This window comes from Aureobasidium namibiae (genome assembly GCF_000721765.1).
Source record: "Aureobasidium namibiae CBS 147.97 unplaced genomic scaffold scaffold_9, whole genome shotgun sequence".
Lineage (NCBI taxonomy): Eukaryota > Fungi > Ascomycota > Dothideomycetes > Dothideales > Saccotheciaceae > Aureobasidium > Aureobasidium namibiae.
Genome location: NW_013581200.1, coordinates 494,880 through 513,840, shown reverse-complemented (window position 1 = coordinate 513,840; position 18,961 = coordinate 494,880). Strand labels below are relative to the sequence as shown.

The 18,961-nt window shown below is 51.1% G+C and overlaps 7 protein-coding genes across 7 annotated transcripts; 1 reads left to right on the top strand and 6 right to left on the bottom strand.

Moving 5' to 3' along the window:
* Window positions 1–124: 124 nt before the first annotated feature.
* M436DRAFT_82198 (uncharacterized protein) lies at window positions 125–2,642 on the top strand (the record flags this gene model as incomplete). The annotated part of the gene is made up of 4 exons (XM_013571809.1): window positions 125–136; window positions 896–1,858; window positions 1,912–2,430; window positions 2,511–2,642. The coding sequence occupies 4 exons, from the start codon at window positions 125–127 to the stop codon at window positions 2,640–2,642; spliced, it is 1,626 nt and encodes a 541-aa protein (XP_013427263.1).
* Window positions 2,643–3,375: 733 nt separating this feature from the next.
* On the bottom strand, window positions 3,376–4,231 carry M436DRAFT_47876 (Isochorismatase hydrolase; the record flags this gene model as incomplete). Its single annotated transcript, XM_013571647.1, has 2 exons — window positions 3,376–4,011; window positions 4,163–4,231. 2 exons carry the CDS (start codon window positions 4,229–4,231, stop codon window positions 3,376–3,378), a joined length of 705 nt encoding a protein of 234 aa, XP_013427101.1.
* A 1,403-nt stretch (window positions 4,232–5,634) lies between these two features.
* Window positions 5,635–9,069, bottom strand: M436DRAFT_47896 (structural maintenance of chromosomes 5 smc5; the record flags this gene model as incomplete). Its single annotated transcript, XM_013571653.1, has 3 exons — window positions 5,635–6,004; window positions 6,059–8,901; window positions 8,953–9,069. 3 exons carry the CDS (start codon window positions 9,067–9,069, stop codon window positions 5,635–5,637), a joined length of 3,330 nt encoding a protein of 1,109 aa, XP_013427107.1.
* Window positions 9,070–9,397: 328 nt separating this feature from the next.
* On the bottom strand, window positions 9,398–10,420 carry M436DRAFT_82195 (uncharacterized protein; the record flags this gene model as incomplete). Its single annotated transcript, XM_013571808.1, has 2 exons — window positions 9,398–10,330; window positions 10,379–10,420. The coding sequence occupies 2 exons, from the start codon at window positions 10,418–10,420 to the stop codon at window positions 9,398–9,400; spliced, it is 975 nt and encodes a 324-aa protein (XP_013427262.1).
* A 435-nt stretch (window positions 10,421–10,855) lies between these two features.
* On the bottom strand, window positions 10,856–13,664 carry M436DRAFT_73085 (bifunctional acetylglutamate kinase/N-acetyl-gamma-glutamyl-phosphate reductase; the record flags this gene model as incomplete). The annotated part of the gene is made up of 3 exons (XM_013571807.1): window positions 10,856–11,906; window positions 11,955–13,404; window positions 13,472–13,664. 3 exons carry the CDS (start codon window positions 13,662–13,664, stop codon window positions 10,856–10,858), a joined length of 2,694 nt encoding a protein of 897 aa, XP_013427261.1.
* A 553-nt stretch (window positions 13,665–14,217) lies between these two features.
* On the bottom strand, window positions 14,218–15,991 carry M436DRAFT_47308 (MFS general substrate transporter; the record flags this gene model as incomplete). The annotated part of the gene is made up of 2 exons (XM_013571569.1): window positions 14,218–14,505; window positions 14,558–15,991. The coding sequence occupies 2 exons, from the start codon at window positions 15,989–15,991 to the stop codon at window positions 14,218–14,220; spliced, it is 1,722 nt and encodes a 573-aa protein (XP_013427023.1).
* Window positions 15,992–16,477: 486 nt separating this feature from the next.
* Window positions 16,478–17,714, bottom strand: M436DRAFT_82192 (Mg2+ transporter protein; the record flags this gene model as incomplete). The annotated part of the gene is made up of 3 exons (XM_013571806.1): window positions 16,478–16,898; window positions 16,949–17,577; window positions 17,634–17,714. 3 exons carry the CDS (start codon window positions 17,712–17,714, stop codon window positions 16,478–16,480), a joined length of 1,131 nt encoding a protein of 376 aa, XP_013427260.1.
* Between the last annotated feature and the right edge of the window lie 1,247 nt (window positions 17,715–18,961).

The following is an 18,961-nucleotide window of genomic DNA, read 5'->3' as shown; positions in this document are numbered from 1 at the left end:
GAGCAGCAAAACCATCCTGTTCAAGTCACTACACACATTGACACTAGTCTTATTGATTAGAGGCTATACGAAGGAATCGTAATCAAAGGCACTGATAGAGACATCGTCGACCGCTACTACGAAAATGTTGTACATAGTACACCCTTCTGAGGATACAAACAAACAGTCACCAATTCACTTGCAAAGCTCGTCTGGTTGAACACCAAAGTCAGACCATTCATCCCCAAAATGTGTCGTGCATGCACATAGATTTTGTTTCTTCAAACGCTTAGGGAGACCGATATAAAAGCGAGTAGAGTCTAACGGCATACCAACGTGTCATTTGCAAATGCGACGTGCGTTTTCGTTCGATACGGATGAGACAATAGAATGATGGAAGAATAGAAGTTGTTTGCGCATGAATAGTAAGTGAATGCTCAATAACAATCACTAGTGAAACAACACAGTCTACTATCAACCGCCGTGTTTCTCAAAGCTCGCACTTTCTCCAACCTTCCACTTTCCTTTCTTCCTTCCACACGTCCAAACAGTAAACGCGTGGCGGATCTGTGATTGCCTGGCAGATCTCATTCAAAACAGTAATCACCTGGCAGATCTTGTTGACGGATTTCCAGCCTCTCGTCCAGATCTCGCCCACTTCTTACCGAGCATCTCCACATCCAGATCTTGTCAACATGTAACTACAATCAACCGGAGGTGAAGACACTCGCTCACACGTTTCTACAGGGCTCCCAAAGACCGAGACCAAGACCTGACTAAATCAGCACTCGCCGCTGACTCCAAGGCCGCGAGCAAGATCCCCGACCCTGCTACTCAGACCAAAACTCCGAAGACTGCCACTGGATCTTCTGGATAAACCCCCACTCTTCCCAAGACCGTTTACGCTGCTACCCAGAGCAGTGATGCAAAGGCTGCCCCTGCATCTCCTCGCCAGGACCTCGCTGGCAAGATTTCTACCACTACTACCCAGCGCAATGCTCCGAAGGCTACCCCTGCATCTTCTCGCCAGAGTCTCGTTGCCAGGAGTCCCCCCACTGCTATTCCCGAGCCCAGCTCCGGCAAGCCCGTGAAGAACAAGATCCAGCCCGAGACCGGTAGCGCACGCCAGGCCTTGGATCCCGGACACAGCTCAACCAAGAAGGATAAATTGCAAACCAGAGCGAGACTCCCTTCCCAGCTGAAGAGCTCCCCTCCCGGATCTCAGCCCATGAAATCACCCATCGACAAGTTCTCGGCTGGCCGCTCGCTCGTCACCACGCCTACCGGACCTCCCGCCAAATCCAAGAGAAAGTCTGGTGAGTTACTCACACCTCCTGGCGCCAATGCCAAATCCACTTCAGAGTCTTTACACAAGAGAAGAAGATCTGGTCAGGTCCCGCTCACAAGTGTGACCGATACTGGAAGTCCAACCACCAAGGGCTCGGCCAAGAAGGCTGCAGTCAAGAGAGCTACGAATATCCCGACACCCATCAACCAGACTTCGTCCAATGCTAGCCCAGTTTCTGGATCTGCCAACACCAGCACTGATCTTGCTGCTGCTAGAGCTGGAAAGGCCATAGAAGCTAATCAGGACCAGGACAACGCTAAGGCACTCGAGACTAAGAGAATGAGCCTCATCGCACGCTGCAGAGAATTGGCCATTCAAGAACAACAGGACTTGGACCAGCGTGGAACACAGTTGGAAGAGGCGGAAAATCTCGTAAAGACTCATGGATTCTTTCAAGAGAACTATATTCAAGCATGGGAGGACATGGCCGCACTTCGCGCTGAGGGCGGGCAGATCATAACGTGCACTCACTCCGTCATGCAAGAGATTGTCTACAACTTCGTTAAGCTCAAGGAGCTACAAGAGTACAAGGTGAGTTCATTTTTTTTGGATCCCATGGCGTAACTCCGACTGACAAGGTCCAGAGCGTTCTCGTACACCTTACCAAACTTGCCGCTCCTGGCTCAATCAAGGCCGAGATCGCCGAGAACAAGGAATGCATGGACTCAGTCGAGCCTACACTGTTCAAGCTTCGTCGCAGAGTCAATGTTTTCAACTCTAATATGACAAAGGCGTTCAGAGATCCTGTCTGGGGTGCAGAGTATCGCGACAACTTCGATCGCGCTATCCAAGCCCACCCCTACACGATGCAGCATTTCGACACGGGTTTCCTGCTCGGTAGAGAATTCATCCCCCAATGGGACGCCTCCAAAGTCACAAACCCTGGCTTGTCCGACGACGAAGTTGAGGATCCCGAGCCACAGTCTGTCGAACCTGTTGAAGACACTGAGGCGCACATGGACGAAGGTCTTGGAGCTGAGGTCGCCGCCGAGGCAGAAACCATCGACGATCTCGAAGTTGACGTCGCTGCTGAACAGGACCCGTCTCAGAAGATCCCAGAGGAGGGACCAGACCACGAGGCCAGAGGTAATGTGGGAAGGAACGTTCGCCCAGAACGTGAGCCATGCACCATCCATATACACCTTGAAATACACGGTCTTTCTCATTGACCTTACTCCTGAAGTTTGAGCCAAAACGGCTCGTTGAGCGCTTGGTCCAAGGAGATATCGATCTGGCTGGTCGCACTGCCATGTGGAGCATCATGGTTGTCTCGACCTCTCGGTTCATGCGAAACTTCTCCTGCGCCAGTTACTAGGTTATTCACTGTCGTCGTGCCCATTGTGGTCTTAGACTTATCCATCCATGATCACGACCAAAACGTCTTGGTAGAAGAAGGAGGGTCTTGAAGACACTCAAGAAACCTTGAGGCACCCACTGGTGAAGGCTCGGCATACCCCGTCTTCCAGAGATCTTCAGCCTTTTGGTAAACAACATCTACAGATCACTCGATTAGTTTATTGAATTCGAACACAACTATTAGTCCAACAGAGATTGAAAATCGTTTCATTTCAGATATCGTACGTAGCATCAATGTCACCCAGCCTCGGCCCCTTATAGAGTACCAAAGTGAGAAAAACTCAGTGCTTGACTCTATACTTTTTTATCATCATTGTAAGAAAGCGATTTGTTCTGTGTATGCCATGTTTCCTTGCTCGTTCCTCCATGTCTGGCTATGTAGTGTTGTTGACCTACCATGATGTCTGACTCACAGTTCCTCGATTGTGACGAACTGAATGTTTGGCATGCAACTTTGAAGCAATGATCAACTGTGAGTAAGTCAGATTCTGCCTCATTGCCCAAGCTTTTGTGGAAAGTCGAGTGGTTGGTTGAAGGTCAGGGTAAAAGGGTGTAATCGTCAGGTCGCCAGAGTAATAATCATAACAACCCTCAGGGATTTTGATTTTCGTTTTGTGTAAAACATCATGTTAGGGGGCGGCTGGAGGGGAAGGAGCAACCACATACCTGTTTTGAGATCGGACCTGACAAGTCTACTTCAGGTCTCTGACCTTTGCGACTTCAGGTCCATCCACAGCCACCATTGTGACATTGTGCTCTTTTAGCTCTTCAACGAGCTTTTTGTCAGCCTCATCACCTTGCTCAACACCTTTTGTACCCTCTCGGATGACAAAGGTTTCAAAGCCTTCTTTCGCAGCATCAACAGCAGTGGCCTTGACGCAAAAGTCTGCAGCCAATCCCACACAAAACACATGCGTGATATCCCTTTCCCTGAGCGTATCTGCCAACCCAGTCTCGACGATCTTGGGGTTGAGAAAAGGTGTGCAGAAGGCCGAGTACATCTCCAATCTCTTGTCTTGTCCTTTCTCGACGACGTGGTCGATGTGACCGACATCGAGTTCAGGGATGAGTTCACTGCCCGGCGAGCCAGCGATGCAGTGGACGGGCCAGAGTCGCGTGGATTGTGTCTCGTCAGGGTTATGAGGATTCGAGATGGTAATGGAGGATTCGAAGGGTTTGTTGTTCGGCGGAGGATGGTTGGATGCGAAGGAGATGTGGTCCTTGGGGTGCATGTCCTTTGTTGCTACGCGAAGGGCCCATGGCAATTGTAGAAGCTTGTTGATGACAGGCGCAATAGAGCGGCCGTCAGTCACCGCCAAACTGCCATTCTGCACACAAAGTCAGAAATTTCCAAAGACAAAGACATGGTTTCATCGAGAGAAGATCAAAGGATGAGTTTGGCGCAGAGAAGTTTTTTGTGTGCCTGGGTAACGCCGCGCGCGGGTCTGAGCGCGCTTGGATGGTGGGGACGGAACTCACTGGTGGGCAGAAGTCTTCTTGCAGGTCGACGACGATGAGGGCCGCTTTAAAGGCTTTGTCTAAGGTCATGCTGATGTGAAAGTTGTAAATGAGCAATCCGGTAGTGTTATGCAGGGACAGAGCTTGCTCTAAATAAGTGGTGCGCGTCCTCTCCCATGTGCCTAGGCATTACGATAGTAACGATATTAAATCTAAGACGCTTACCTTAGTATCCCTAGCCTACCTTATAACGTTAAGCATATGATAATTTAATTTTACCAAAGGTCATTAAAGAGGTTTTAAGGACACATTATATAGTAATAACGTATTAAGTACATATATAGAACTAGTATAATAATTATAACTATATTAAAAGTAAAAAAGTACTAAGCTATATCTATGAAACTAGAGTAGTAGTTATATATGACTAGCTATATTTATATTAAATTATATCTATCTTTAAAAGGTCTTAAGTAAATAGATACTAACTTTAAATTACTTTTTAAGCTTAATAATACTATTTTTACATTAAAAGTTATTATAAATAATACGAAATAAAAAGCTCTCTAGTTTTAGATTATTAAGGTACTTTACTAGATATAAAGCTTATAGTAATGGACAAAATCAAACTACTTTCTCCCTACTTTTAAACCTCTATAACGAGTCTTAGTTGCCTACAACTCTATCTACTCATGTTGCAAAAACATGTAAAAGTCAAGTAGCTATAACGATGCATAAAACTTTCGGGAAACCAAGAAGCTCCCACTGAGAGTCGTGACGTCGTTAGCTCTCCTTAGACTACGCCTCCAAACTAAACGATACCATGCTTTTTCGCAGCGAATCGCTTCGTAAACTAGTATTAGAGTAAGCGATGGCAAATCATGAACTCTACGGCTTAATTCCCTGCTCACAACTCTCTGTCTACAGAGGGTTAGATACTATGCAAGAGCATGAGAGCTTTCAAAAGAAAAAGACTGTCTCTATAGAGAGCGGACAATGTCACGATCCTCGGTAGATGCTTCCTGCTGACGAAACAGACTTTGCATTTTCACGGCTGCACATTCTACAGAATTTCGCGCATGCGAAGCAAAAGCTTAGGTTGATCGTTCTTTTCTCTATGCTTGGAACTTTGTCGATCATGACTTTCACAAGAGGACGGCCTCCTGTGGTTTTTGCTAGAAGTCCAAGCAGTGACAATGTCCAAGGGATGGGGAAACAAGCCGTTCGAGATGAGAAAGCACAGGGCAATGTTTGCTTCACTGGGAACTCACAGAATGAGATTTGTATGAAACGAGTCGAGGAAGGAAACAGCAATCACCGTCATTCATTGCGAACTCGTAAATATATAGACACCTTCCAGAATTCAGCAGCGGAAAGCTTTCAGTACCAGACAGAGCCCCCTTTGCTTCACGGTGTTCAGCCAGAAAAACACCTTCAACGCGTACAGAACAACATCGAACTTCTGGTAGGTCTACAGTGGCCATGTCTCCCTCCTAAAGTCCACCATACACGGCTAACGCCTTTTGAGCCAGAGCGCCGAAGTCGAGCTTGCCTTGATCTGCCGGCATAAATTCTCCACTTGCAATACAGTGGACCTTCATGTTTGGATGGTATGTCAAGTTCGGCAGCAACTTTGGCGTGATAAGGAAGTATTGCGAAGTGTGTGTTGCACAAGCAATATCAACCATGCGTGAGTGTACCATTCGTTCGTTGCGAGGGTCCATTCCTTGGTTGATTTCGTCGACGACACGGAATGGTGCTCGGGCTAGACTTTGCAGGGCCATGAGGTAGAAGATGGTCGAAACAGCGCGTTCACCACCAGATTGACGATGGGAGTCGAGCACAGACAGCTGTTCGTTTTCTCTGTAGTGTTGTCAGCGTGATACTCTTGCGAAGAAGAACCCTGCTGTTGCTTACCTGAACTTCACTTGAATCTGGATTGCCCATTTGTTGAAATCATCTTCCTCTTTGTAAACTTCGACTTGACCGGCGCAATTGATCTTCGCAAAGTTCTCACTGAAAGCATCGCTGATCTGACCAATGAGTTGGTCTAGCTCGGGCTCCCATTTCTGGCGAATCTCGTCGATGTTCTGTTGCAACTCGGCGAGCTCGCGCTCGATGTTTTCCAGTTTCCGCTTAGCCTTCTCAATATCGCCTGCTCGCTTTTCGTATTCGAGAAGGATCTGAGGGTTACCTCCGTGCACCATTTCAAGTCGCGCCTTGGTACTGTCGATTTCAGCCTCGTATTCATCCAGGTTCATCGCGTTGAATTCAGAGTAAATTTCTGATTCTCTTTCTGAAAGGTCTTGGAGCAATTCGTTGCATGCTCTGAGTCCAGCTGTTGCGATTTTCTTCAAATTGTCCCTCTCGGTGATCAATACCCGGACATCTTGTTCTCTCTGAGCGAGGTTCTGTCGCACTTCCTCGCTGTGCGCCTTGAGTATCTGGAAGTCCGACTCGCCTTCGATCAGCGCAAGAGTCGCCTGAAGGTGGTCCGTCTCTAGCTTCTGCAAACTCTGCACCGACGAGACGAGCGTTAAAGCATCCTGAGCTCGATCCAAAGCAAGCTTGTCTTGCTTGTCCTTAATCTGTTGAACTCGGGCTCGGTAACTTGCGTGACGCTCGTCCAGAGCATCGCGTTTAGTGACATGGCCTGCAATCTTGACGGGCAACTTCTGCCACTCGGATCGCGCGTCTTGAGCTTGCTTCTTCTCGGCTTCGAGTTCTTTCTTCTGTGTGGCGAGTTGTCTGTGTTCTTGCCCATAGCGTGCACTCGTAGCCCTGTGAGCTTCAGCTTGACGTTGAGTCTCCTGCAATTCGTCCTTGAGTCCAGCGATTGTATTCTTGTACTCTTGCTCTGCATGCGTATCCACAGGCTGGGAAGTGAAGAAGCGGGCCGTCTTGATACGCGCCGTGCGAGTTGATATACCGGCGTCACCGTATTCTCTTCTCCTTGATACTTGGTACGTCTCTGTAGGTGTTGCCCAGCTTGTGATATTGCTTGACATCATTCCATCGAATTGTTGCGAGCTCAACTCTTGGAACGCAACACCATACATGTGAATATTTCTGTTGTCACAAAGCATGCTGAGAACTTCGTCAGGTCCGTCGAGAAGGTCCAGGACGTAGGTATTGAGGCCAAGCTGACGTAGGTCGCCTTCCGAATAGGGCTTTCTCCATTGGCTAAGAGGCGCGTCCATCACCCTCAAATTAATATCAGACAGCCTCTGTGTGCCCAAGAGCTCGCGCTGAAGTAGATTGAAATCTTCTTTGTGGGTCACTGTGATACAGACCATGTCTGCCTGGCCTAGTACTGACTCGATCAGATTGGCATACCTCGTGTCCTTGACAGAGCATTCGAGAATTGCTGGACCAAAGACTTCGCCGGTGAATACCTGTCTGTTTTTTTGAATCCAGTCCCAGGCCTTGGCAGTATCGGGAGAGGCGCTGTTGAGTTTGTTGACTTGTTGTCCAGCCTTGGACCGCAGCTGGTTCAGACTTGCTTCCGCTGCGGTGATACGTTGCTGAAGTGATCTGCCTTGAGCAACTCTGTCGTCTTGTTTAGCGTTCTCTTCGCCTGCAGCATCGTCTTTCTCTCGTTGCTGGCGCGAAAGCTCTCTGGTCTTCTCGTTGAGCGCGGCAATATCGATCGTAGGCGGCTCATTCTCGAGTTGACGTTCTAAGCTCTTAATCTGGGCGTCAATGCGAAGGCGTTCTTGCTTGTGTGCCTTGGCACCCTTCTTCTCGGTCTCGAGCTCGATATCACAAGCCTTGTGCTGCTCTGAAGCCGTGTTTTGCTTCTTGATTTTCTGTCTGATGTCTTCTTGCGCACGCGTGACGAGGCGTTGGCGGCGCTTGACAACGGCATCAACAGCTTTGACGTATTCGTCCTTTGCATTGACAGCAGCCAGCGCGGGCTCACACTCGCGTTGAAGGGCGGCAAGCTCGTTGTTGGCTTCTTTGGTGCGTTCCTTGGACGCGAGGTAGTTGTCCCTTGCGACGTTGTATACAGGAAAAGGTCGCAGACGCTCCAGAGCTGCAAGCTTTTCTTGCTGTTCAGCACGCTCACGCAGACGCTCGACATCACCACGCTGCATATTCTGTCGGCCTTCGAGGTTCTTCAGGTTCTCGGTGCGTTCAATCTGGTCGGCCTGATGCTTGCGCTGATCGCTACGCATGGTTTTGAGTTGATCATGCCATTCGCTCATGTAATCGGGGGCGGCAGCTCTTTGAGTCTGGACAAGAAGCTCAATGGGATCCAGTGCAGCAAATTCAACAACGCGGTCTTGAGGCAGGAATTGACACAGATTGTCGACTTGAATGGAGAAGGATCGACAGAGTTCGGCAACAGCCTTCTGGGTGCTATTTCTGCCATCGATCATGAAAAAGGTCTTGTTGCCGGCGTCTCGTTTGATAATGCGCTTGATGACGGGGTTGGTGCGATGTCGAGCAGGGTCGCGCTCGAGTTCAATCTCAATCTCGGCCTCTTTCTGGCCATGTTTGACGAATTCCGAGGGATCCTTGGCTCGACCAAGAACGTCTGGTTTGGCACCCAGACCTAGACAGATGGCGCAGACCAAAGTACTTTTTCCAGTGCCGTTGGGGCCAATGATCATGTTCAAGCTGGGTCCAGGAAGAAATTCGGCCGAGGTGTATGTGACAAAGTCCTTCATGGCAACCCTGACGATGGAGCCGGGTGAATGTGTGAGGGGTTCTGCATCGGTCTGATCATTCTCGTAGCTCGATGGCAGTAGAGGAGGCTGCGACGGAGCATCAGCGACGGTACGAGATGGGATAGTGTTGGAGGATACCTGTGAAGCATGGCCGTTCAAGCGTGGGCGTTTGTCCGAAGAGGGCGACGAGGCATCGATATCACTGTCGTCGTCGGCATCGTCGCGCGGCCTTCGCATAGGCACCACTCCGGGCATGTTTGCAGTTGCGACGGCGATAGCGATGTACAATCGAGTCGTTGGTTTCGAATATGCAGGTGCTGCCTGACGCTTTGGCAAGAGGGTGACGCGTTTGCCGACGCGCCGGAAAGTGGAAGGCGCGATGCTTTCGTTCGCTCAAAGCCCATTATTTACACAACACTATTTGTTCGTCCACTCGACCAAACTTGATTGATTGAATACATCTATCCGGTCGTGTCAGAGAATTCTTCTCTTCGCACCGAATCCCCCTGTCCCAACGCCTCATAGTGGTATCAAATGCATCCGTCATAACCCGACCACCCAAGCCTTGAGACTGTGAGCCTCCTCAATCGTCGCCGCTGTCGTTGTCATCTACAAAACTTCCGTCGATGCTCTCCTCGCCAGCGATGCTGGTCTGCAAGCTTGCTGTACTACCGACTCTCTGCAGCTTCATACGTTTTCGCAGAGGCGTGTTGTCTTCATCGTCTCCCAGCTCATCTCTTTCTCTCTTATCCGTCTTGGAATCAGACTTGCCTGGACGCTTCCCAAGCTTTGATCCCTTTACATCCTTCTTCATGCTTTCTTTCAGTCCGCGTTTGAGCACCTTCTTACGCACTCCTCCAGACTTGTCATCGTCTTCGTCCTCGTCGTCATCTCCGTTTTTGGAACCGCGTGAGTTTGGTGTCGGTGTACCGCCTCTGCTGCCGAGCGGAGATGCTCCGTTTGCATTATTAAGCCGGGCAGCTCGAGCTCCTCTGCCTCCAATTCCGAGACACTTTTCCAGATGTTGCGCAAAACGTGTGATGAGTAGACTGCGCTTGCACGACGGACATGTGTGCCACGGGATATATGTGCCGCCCTTGAGTCTTTCGCCGACCTTTGCAGCCTTTTTGTCAACAGGACCACCAGTGTTGGGTTGATCTGCCGAGGGTGAAGGAGGTGCAGTGCCATGCTCCTTGGATGCATTTGATTCTGCCTTCATTCTCTCACGCTCTTTTTTGGTCGGCGGTTTATCGCTGCCAGCAACCGGGAATGGATTGCCATAGATGTCGTGTCCTGGTCGCGTCGACCAGGGGATATGTGTGCAGTACTGTATCTTCTTGGGAGGGTTCGCATTCGCTAGAGGAGGATCCAGAAGTCGTGGGAGGTTGCATGACGGGCAGATTGGCAGACCTGTAGTGGGGTCCACAGTTCGTAAAAGTAGTTTCTCGCGTCGATGAGTCTGCAGTACCAGGTCGTGGATAACCGTATACAAGCAGTCGTTGATGATGCTTTGGGTCTGTCAAAGTCAGTACCAGACTTGGTCGACACAGACTCCGGCGCATACTAGAGACCCAAGGTCGACCTTCGCATCCTTGTCCGAAGACATGGCCACAGTCTTGACTCCAAGAACTTGCGCCCGGGCTCACACCACTATTTACGATTCGGTGACGGATGGCGCGATGCTGCCCACTCGACAAGCTCTTCTGGTGCGCGACGATAGATGACAGTGCCTATTCGACGGGGTGCAAGTAGCAAGGTGCGAGTTGCGGCTCCAGGAACCGACCAACGAGTCGCTTCCCCAGATGGCAATTTTAGCTCCCGCCTCGTCGTCTTTGTGGGGACTCGTTGCATGTGAAGATGAATTGTATATTGGACGCCCAAAGAGAAGCAAAATCATGTACATTTAATAAACCATGTCATTCTACATATCTGGGTGGCCAAGTCTGTTCGAGTGCTTATCTTTCACCCTGTCCAACAGCTTCTATGTGCGCAAAACACAAAACCCCTTGTATTGTTACACCGCCATCACCTAGTCTGTCCACTATGACAGAGGGATACCCTCGTACTCAGCGTAGCCTAGAGCAAGGTTCATGTTCTGCAAGCACTGCGTGGCAGCACCCTTGAGCAAGTTGTCGATAGTGGCGTTGATGACAACACGCTTGCCACTGCTGTGCACAGCGAACCCACCAATCTCAACACCGTGCTTGCCAGAGATGTTCTTGACCAGAGGGCTCTCGCCAATCACCTTGACGAGCTTCTCGCCGTTGTAACGGTCCTGGTAGAGCTGACGAATGTCACGAGAAGCCATCGACTCGGCCAGAGGAATCGAGATGGTGTGGTGGATACCGGCGAACCAAACAGCGACGTGAGGGATGAAGCCAATCTCACGTCCGAGTTGAGCGCTGATTTCACGCTCGTGAATGTGATCGGTCAAACTATAAGGAATGAGGTTGTTGGTGAGGTTGTCTACGTCGTTCTTGGGGCTGGGTTTGGTGCCGGCTCCTGAGTAACCAGAGACACCGAAAACGGTGGGGTTGGCAGGAGCTGCAGCAAGGTAGGGAACTAAAGGAGCGATACCGAGCTGAGCAGCAGTAGCATAACATCCGGGGTTGGCGATACGGGTAGCGCCTGCGATCTTGCTACGCTTGACGAGCTCAGGCAAACCGTAAGTCCATGATGAGTCAAAGCGGTAATCGGCAGAGAGATCGACAATGACAGACTCCTTGTGGCTGGAGGCCTCAATGGCATCAACGAAAGGCTTGCAGACACCGTTAGGCAGAGCCATGACCCAGCAGTCAATCTCACCAGCATCAGCCATGCGACGAACATCATCAGGAGAGAGGTTCTCGTATGTGATATCGCGTTTGGTGTAACCAGCAAGCTTCTTGCCCTTCAGCTCACGCGATGAGACGTGGCGGAGGTCCATGTTGGGGTGACGGTTCAGGAGGTCAATCAGAGCCTGGCCAGTGTAGCCACGGGCGCCAATGAGAGCGATCTTTGATGGGTAGTCCTTGTCCTGGTTCTTGATACCAAGAGGAGGGTTGGGGTTAGTGGTAGTGGCGTAGCCACGTCTGGTGGGAGTGCCAAAGGTGCTGGAAATCGTTAGTAAGTACTATTATCACAAGTCCAGCACGACTCACCTGCGAACACGCTGCATGTTGCGGGAGGAGAAAGAGCTGGTAGAGAAAGATCTGGTCTGCTGTCCAAGCGACTCCCTGTGCTGCTGCAGCTTCTGTGCGACATCCTTGATTCTAAGAGCGCCGGATGCAGCGCGGTGGAGCTGGCTCTCAAGATTGTTGTCGCCAAACATCTGTCTGCCATGTTGGATGAACTCGGCCATCAACTCGCGGACTTCCTCAGGTGTCTCAATGCCGTACCAGAAGAGAACTTCACCCTGGCGAGCAATGCTGCCATCGGCCTTCTCGGAAAACCAGGTCAAGTTCTCATCATCCTGCTTGACGGTCCAAGCAAGCTTGGGGTAGTCGTTCTTCAAGTGCTGGAAAACGTTGTCGGCAATGTTGGAAAGCCATGCGGAACGGGTCATGGTTAGAGTAGCCAAGTGTGCCAGGCCGCTGGGAGACGACGAGTCAGGAGGAAGGACAACTGCGAGAGCCTCCATACCCTCATCGTGGTAGGCAGCGAAAGTCTTGCCCTTGAGGCTGTCGAGGTAGCGATCAACAACAGCCTCTGCGTCGAGACCCTCACGGTCACGAACAAGGACCTCCTTGAGCTTGTGCACGTCGGAGAATTCAGAGAGCGATGAAGCCTTGTGGAGCTTGGTACCGCGGCGAATCAGGGTTCCGGCGCCGGTATGGGTGAACAACTCACGCTCGAGACTCTCAGGGTGGATGATGGCGACACTGGAGGAGCGAGGCAGATGGTCAAGAAGATCCTTGATGTCTCTGATCTTGGAACGAGTGCCATGGATGACCCAGGGCATGTTCATGTAGCGGTCGTACTCTTCATCGAGGTTAATGGCCTCGATCAACTTGCCCGTGTCCTTGTTGTGCAGACCGCCCTTCTCGGACAGGTAGACAATCTTGAGAGGAACAAGGGCCTTGGCCAGCTCAGCAGCGGCCTTATCGGCATTGACGTTGAGGAGTTGACCCTCGTTGTTCTCGGCCATGCAGGTGAGGACGGGGATGTAGTTGTCGGCGATGGCGGCATTGATGGGGTCGGTGTTGACCTTGTTGACCTCACCAACAAACTTCCATGTGTCCTTATCTTTGTAGTCGGCCATGAGCACGCCCGAGGTAATGGGACGAGCACGAACTCCCCATGATTCAAGAGCCTCGACGAGCTTGAGGTTCTCCTCGAGGAACAGCTTGCGCGCAACGCCCAGGGTAGGGCCGTCGGTGATACGGATGCCCTCGCTGTATTGAGGCTCGATTCCAGCTTCTCCGAGCAGCTTGTTCATCTGGGGGCCAGCTCCGTGGATGATGACGGGGAACAAGCCCATCTGGTTGAGGTTGCGCAGCGAGCTGCAGAGGACATCGATGTAGTCGGTAAGGATGGCACCGCCAACCTTGATGACGGCGAACTTTTGCGACGAGACGGACTGGAACTGCGAGAGGTATTGCTGCACCTCACCTGACGGGACCCAGCTGCGTCAGTGTCTGTCGGTCCATGTCTCTCTCGAGCAGCAGCTATTACTCACGCTTGCTTCCAAGGTTCTGCAGCACATTGATGACGGCCGAGCGGGCCGACGTCTCTTCATGACGAGTGCCCTTGGACACAGTGGCATAGCCGCTGGCAAGGGCTGGGCGGACGGCTGCTCTACATACTGCTGCCGCCGACACGCGAGCGGGCCTGGCCCTGCCGAGCGCGCGCATACAAGGACGAGCCAACATAGCGAAGTCTTTGTTTCGGGTTTGTCGTCGGGGGGGTTCGGAGTTCACACGCCTACAACATGCAGCAGCCCAATGAGTAACAGAGCAAAAGCACAACAGTCCGCTTTGCAAAAGGATGAGAAAGTAGGTACCAATGACAGGCAGGGTAGTTGCGGGTCTTGACTCGACGCCGATATTCGGCACGGCCGTATCGCGACCGCTGGTCTTATCTCAACCAATTTTCATCAAAATCTAATCAGATTCTTCACCTACCCCTCCTTCACGACTCGCGCACCTGTTCGTCCGGTGAACATGTTTCATCGTCCTTTTCGTTGCTTGGGGTTCCTGATTCGAGTCTATAGGCCGACGCTCCGTGCCATACAGAGACAAGCATTCCTTCTTTCTGCTGCTCCGTGATACAGTGCACCGCACGTCTGTACGTATGTACTTATGCGCACTTATATTACATTCTGTCAGAGATCCACTTTATGTGCAAGCTATCGCTGTTGACCGACAGCAATGACTCCTTCCCGACAACGCCGTCGCTGAAATCACAATTTGTACTGCCTTGTATCTACACCTCTTCCTCTTCAGATGAAGCATCGTCGTCTCCATCGCTCTCGTCCCAGCCTTCGGCCTCGAGACTGGACGATCGAATACCGAAGCTCAAGGCGAATCCCAAGAGACTGATACCACCAAAGATTCCAAAGGCAAGAGCTTCGCCCTTGGGCCGCACATGTGTTGCTGCAGTGAACAATGATCCAGATATGAAAGGCCCGGCAGCACGTCCGGCAGCTGAGAGGGTTTGAGCAAGGCCATTAAGCGTGCCCAAGACTGAGTGGTTTGGCGCTGAGTTTGTAATCTGTTCTCATGATTAGCACTTGATAAGAGATGCGTGGAACACTTGGTCTTACCAGAAGCAAGGCACTTGTAAGCCCGCCAACCGCTGCCACGGTCTTGACGATAAGCACCGCCCCGAGCTCAATCCACAACCAAATCTTGCCAGCTTGGGTACTGTGGCCAGATCCATCCTTGCCATCCTTATAACCCACCCAGGGCATGAGCAGAAATGCAATGACGAATCCAAATAGGCCAACGCGATAAGTGGTCTTGTTTCCCACCTTCTCGCGAAGCTTGCCAAAGACGCCGACTTGGAATATGATGGTGACTAGCCCAGCAAAGCCCAGCGATAGACCAATTTCCTCAGGTGACAAACCACGACCGGTTGGAGGTACTGCCTGCGCGAAGATGGGATAGAGTGAGTTGTACGAAATGTTGGACAACTGGAAGATGAGGAAAGTGATGAGTAGGAGGATGGTGTCACGGTTGAAAACAGCGGAGCTGCTGAGTGTTTCATGATTACCAGCACCCAACAAGTGGGTAGATTCTCCGTCGCTCTCATCGTCCGTTGTGTCTTCTTCAGCGCCATCATTACGGGCGCTGACAGCTGAATTGGCGTGATGCTCGTGGCGCCGGACATACGAAGGCTTTCTAGCATTCCCGGTAAATTGCCAAAGCCACGCAAAGAGGTTGGAGACACGTTTGTTGAGAGGCGGCAGATCTTTGGCTTCCTCCAGAGATTCTTCGAGGAAGATAATGGTAAGGACAAAATCAACGAGCAGAACTCCGGCGCTAAGCAGATTCGGAGCCAGATAAGGGTATGGGTTAGGCTTGCCGCTCCAGGGAATGGTCTCGAACACCAGCAATCCACCAACAAGAGGACCGGTGATGCCGCCAATACCGTAGACGACAGGAAGGTAGGTAAAGGCTCTACTCTGGTTGCTTCGGTCGGTGATCTCACCCAGACAGGTACTAATGACACCCTGGTTTCCATTGACCAAGCCCATGAGAGTTTGAGCGAAGATGGCCTGCCACAAGGTTCGGCTGAAGCCAAAGACAACAAAACAGACGGCAGTTAATAAAGTACCCATGAGAACAACGGGTTTCCTTCCGATCCTGTCGCTTAGCCAGCCCCAGAAGAAATTGGTAGCGAACTGTGCCAAAGCAAAGCTCGAAGCTATCAGACCGACGTACAAGCCAACCTGGCCGTTCTTGACTTCTGGGAAGGTAGAAGCCATGGCAGGCAGATAGGGCGAGATGGAGTTCAGGGCAGTCTGCTCGGCGAGGGCTATGACGGCAAGGATGGCCAATTGGGCCTTGGGAAGCGGGGTCTCATTGTGCGTGTCATCTTGCGGGCCGGACTGGGCATCGGCGGGGAGGTTGGACGACGAGGGATTGGGCGAAGAGGGAGGTTTTCCGCGACTTGTGGGTGGTGAGGTGGGAAAGGTCTGGTAGTGTAATGTCGACGATTGTCGTTGACGGAGCGTAGGCTTGTCGGCGGGAGCCATGGAAGAGGGCGGCAGAAGGTAGCGGAGGATGAAGCCTCCTCGTGCGCTTTAGAGTCGCGCAAGGCGAACAGAGTGGTGGAAGCTAAGACGGCGAGATTTGATGGCGACAATGTTTTGTCCAAGGCACGCGAGAAGTTGCAACCTGCAGACGGTGCTTTGTGCCTGCCAAAAGACGATCGTTTTTCCCACCGACGCTGCTGTGACGCGCATTCCCGTTTTTTCCCACCTTCCTACCTCGGTCGCCGTTCCTCTGTACAGGTCCACCGCATTCGTACCTGCAGTAGGTTCACGCTTGCACGACATCCCACGAGAATCGAAACAAAATACCATTTTACATGGTGTGAAAAATTGAGAGGTGACATGACGCGCAGCCAGATATACATACAAATGTCCATAAACGCCTCGCTATGCTGCATAGCATATCACCTCAATGCCAGATGCAAGTAGTACAACCGTCAAATCATATCCCGCCAGACCATACTCACTCTACAGCGGCTCAGAAGAGCCTTCCTGCATCTTGCCCATGCGCTGATCTTGTTTCCATCGAACAGTCCGGTCGACTCTGCTTTCGCCCGACAACTGGCTCTGTGGTTCGATCTCTCTCCAACTGCCTCGTCCACGGCGGTTCGAGTTCTCTGGTGACAGACTTCCGCTCTCACCCCACATGCTGAGTCGTTGTACCTTTCGAAGCTTCCTGAGACCCCAGACTATGGCAATCATACAGAAGACGCCGCAAGATATGCTGACCAGCGGGAACCCAAAGTCGGTTTCTTCGATGAAGTTCTTCAAGTTCATGCCGTAGAGACCAGCAAAGAAGGTGCCTACACCGATACCAAGTGCCAGAATCGTGAACTGTAGATCCAAGAGCATCAACGAGTTGCGATTTGCATCCAAGATCGCTTTGACGCTGTTTGGGAGGTCAGCCTGAATTTGGCAATCCCCGTTGGTCAAACTTACATTTCTTCGGTATTGCGAATGTTGCTGACCAAGTTACTACTCGCCTGCACAATTTCGTCGCATACCTTGTAGTATGATTCGAGCAACATCTCGACTTCGGTGTGGTCGTCCTCTTCGCGTATCACCCCATTCGCGTTCTCGGTCAGGTACATGTCTGACAGATCGTCATCTGCCTCGAGAAGATCATCAATGGCATCACGAACTAAGCGCGCTTTCTGCTCGAATGTACCCAGCTTTTTCGAATAGATCAACAGGTGACGCAGCTTGTTGCGATCAATGTCTTCTTCAAGCTCTCTCAGAACTTGTACCACAGGCTCGCGCACGCCTTCAAATTCTCCCTCGAGCGCCGAAGTGACGCTTATCAAAACAGCTTCCAGCGCGCGAAACTCGTATGGTAGGGTGTCGGCAGATCGGCCTTCTCGCAGCTGAAGTTTGCCTTCCAGATCGTACATGAAGATGGACTGGGTATGCGAATCGGTTGTTCCGTAGGCATCAAACACCAGAACTCGGTTGTGGTTGATGAGACAGCTTATATGTAGAATTTTTATCAGAATGGCCGAAGGGCGTACGAGAATGTGCGGCAGCGAAGCAGAGTCGATTTTTCGAAGATCACGAGGCAGAAGACCACACTATTGCGCTCAAGTGTCAGATAGAGCTTCGCGTCATGGTGGTTGTAAAGTGATACCTTGGCTATAAGCTCGCTCTTCTTGAATGCGCCGTTGACCAGTGTGACTTTGCCATCACCGTCGAATTCAGTACATCGCATCCTAAGCTCGTTTGTCGGTTTGACGATACGTCCCAGACTAGCAGCTCCTGCATCGTCAAGTAACCTTGGTAGAGGTGGAAGGTCATTCGGCTGTAAGGGAGCTGTCTTCTTTGGCCGAGCCTGCTGCCATGGCCTTTGCCATCTTGACTTTGTCGCACTGTTCCAGAATCCGCGACATGAGGAGTCCACCGTCTGCTTTTCTACTACTCTTGAGAAAGTCCTACGTTGTGTGCTCGTCAAGAGATGTGTTCGAGCGGTATGCGGCGTAGCATGGTGGTGGTTCCGGCGGACTTGTGAGTGCGATGCAAGGAACGGCAAACATTCGGCTTGGATCCTCAGGAAGTTCAGAACTGCATGCGATGGCACAGGCGCGCGTACGAATGGCAGCGCTTGCATGTTCTGTCCGTGGTTGGTATTGTCGATTCCGCCTTACAACTTTGATGAATCTTTTCGCTGTTGCAGGACCGCGACGACGTCAGATGCTGCTTGGCGGCGTTTCGTGTTTTTTTCTTCTTCTTCTTCAAGTCGATCTAGTGGCTCTGGTAACCCTGGTCTGGCTCATGAGCTTCGAGAGATGACCGAAATCAAGCTATCAAATCACTAGACCAAGTATCCATGATCATAGCCGTCTCCATTTTATTTGTAATCAAACTCTAGCCGAGATATCACTGTTCTGAAGATGAAACATGGTGTTGCTGATTCTTTGTGAAATCCTACCACGAACATCAATTGGATGATGTCAACCTTTCTTTATCAAGCAGTAAACATTCGAAGATCAACACATCAAGCTGATGTTGTATATACTGTGTTAGATGAGACTCTCGGTATCGACTCGAACACTGAACGTACAACACACGAATCACGATAGCTTTGGCTTGTGAATATGTAGTTGGATATAAAGTCGACCATGGCACGTGGCGGTACAGAGGACCCAAGCGCCACACAACCCTGAGTGGCGCTGTGTGAGACAAAACGCCCGGACATCGTCAGAGATCGCAGGCTCTCTGCATCGGTGAGATTCGAAGCACGATTACCTACGATCTGCAGCCGACGGGTGCGTGTGGCCTCGATCTGGACTGGCGCAACAGCGTGTCGGAGCATGAGCTGCACACAGATTACCGCAAGCGTGAGTTGCTCGACGTGGAAACGTCCGCAGGGCCCCTCTCTCCCGCAACGTCAATGTCATGGCTCCCATGAGAAATCTCTCCGATCCCATCGGCCCTCTCGTGTCTGTTCAGATCAGATTC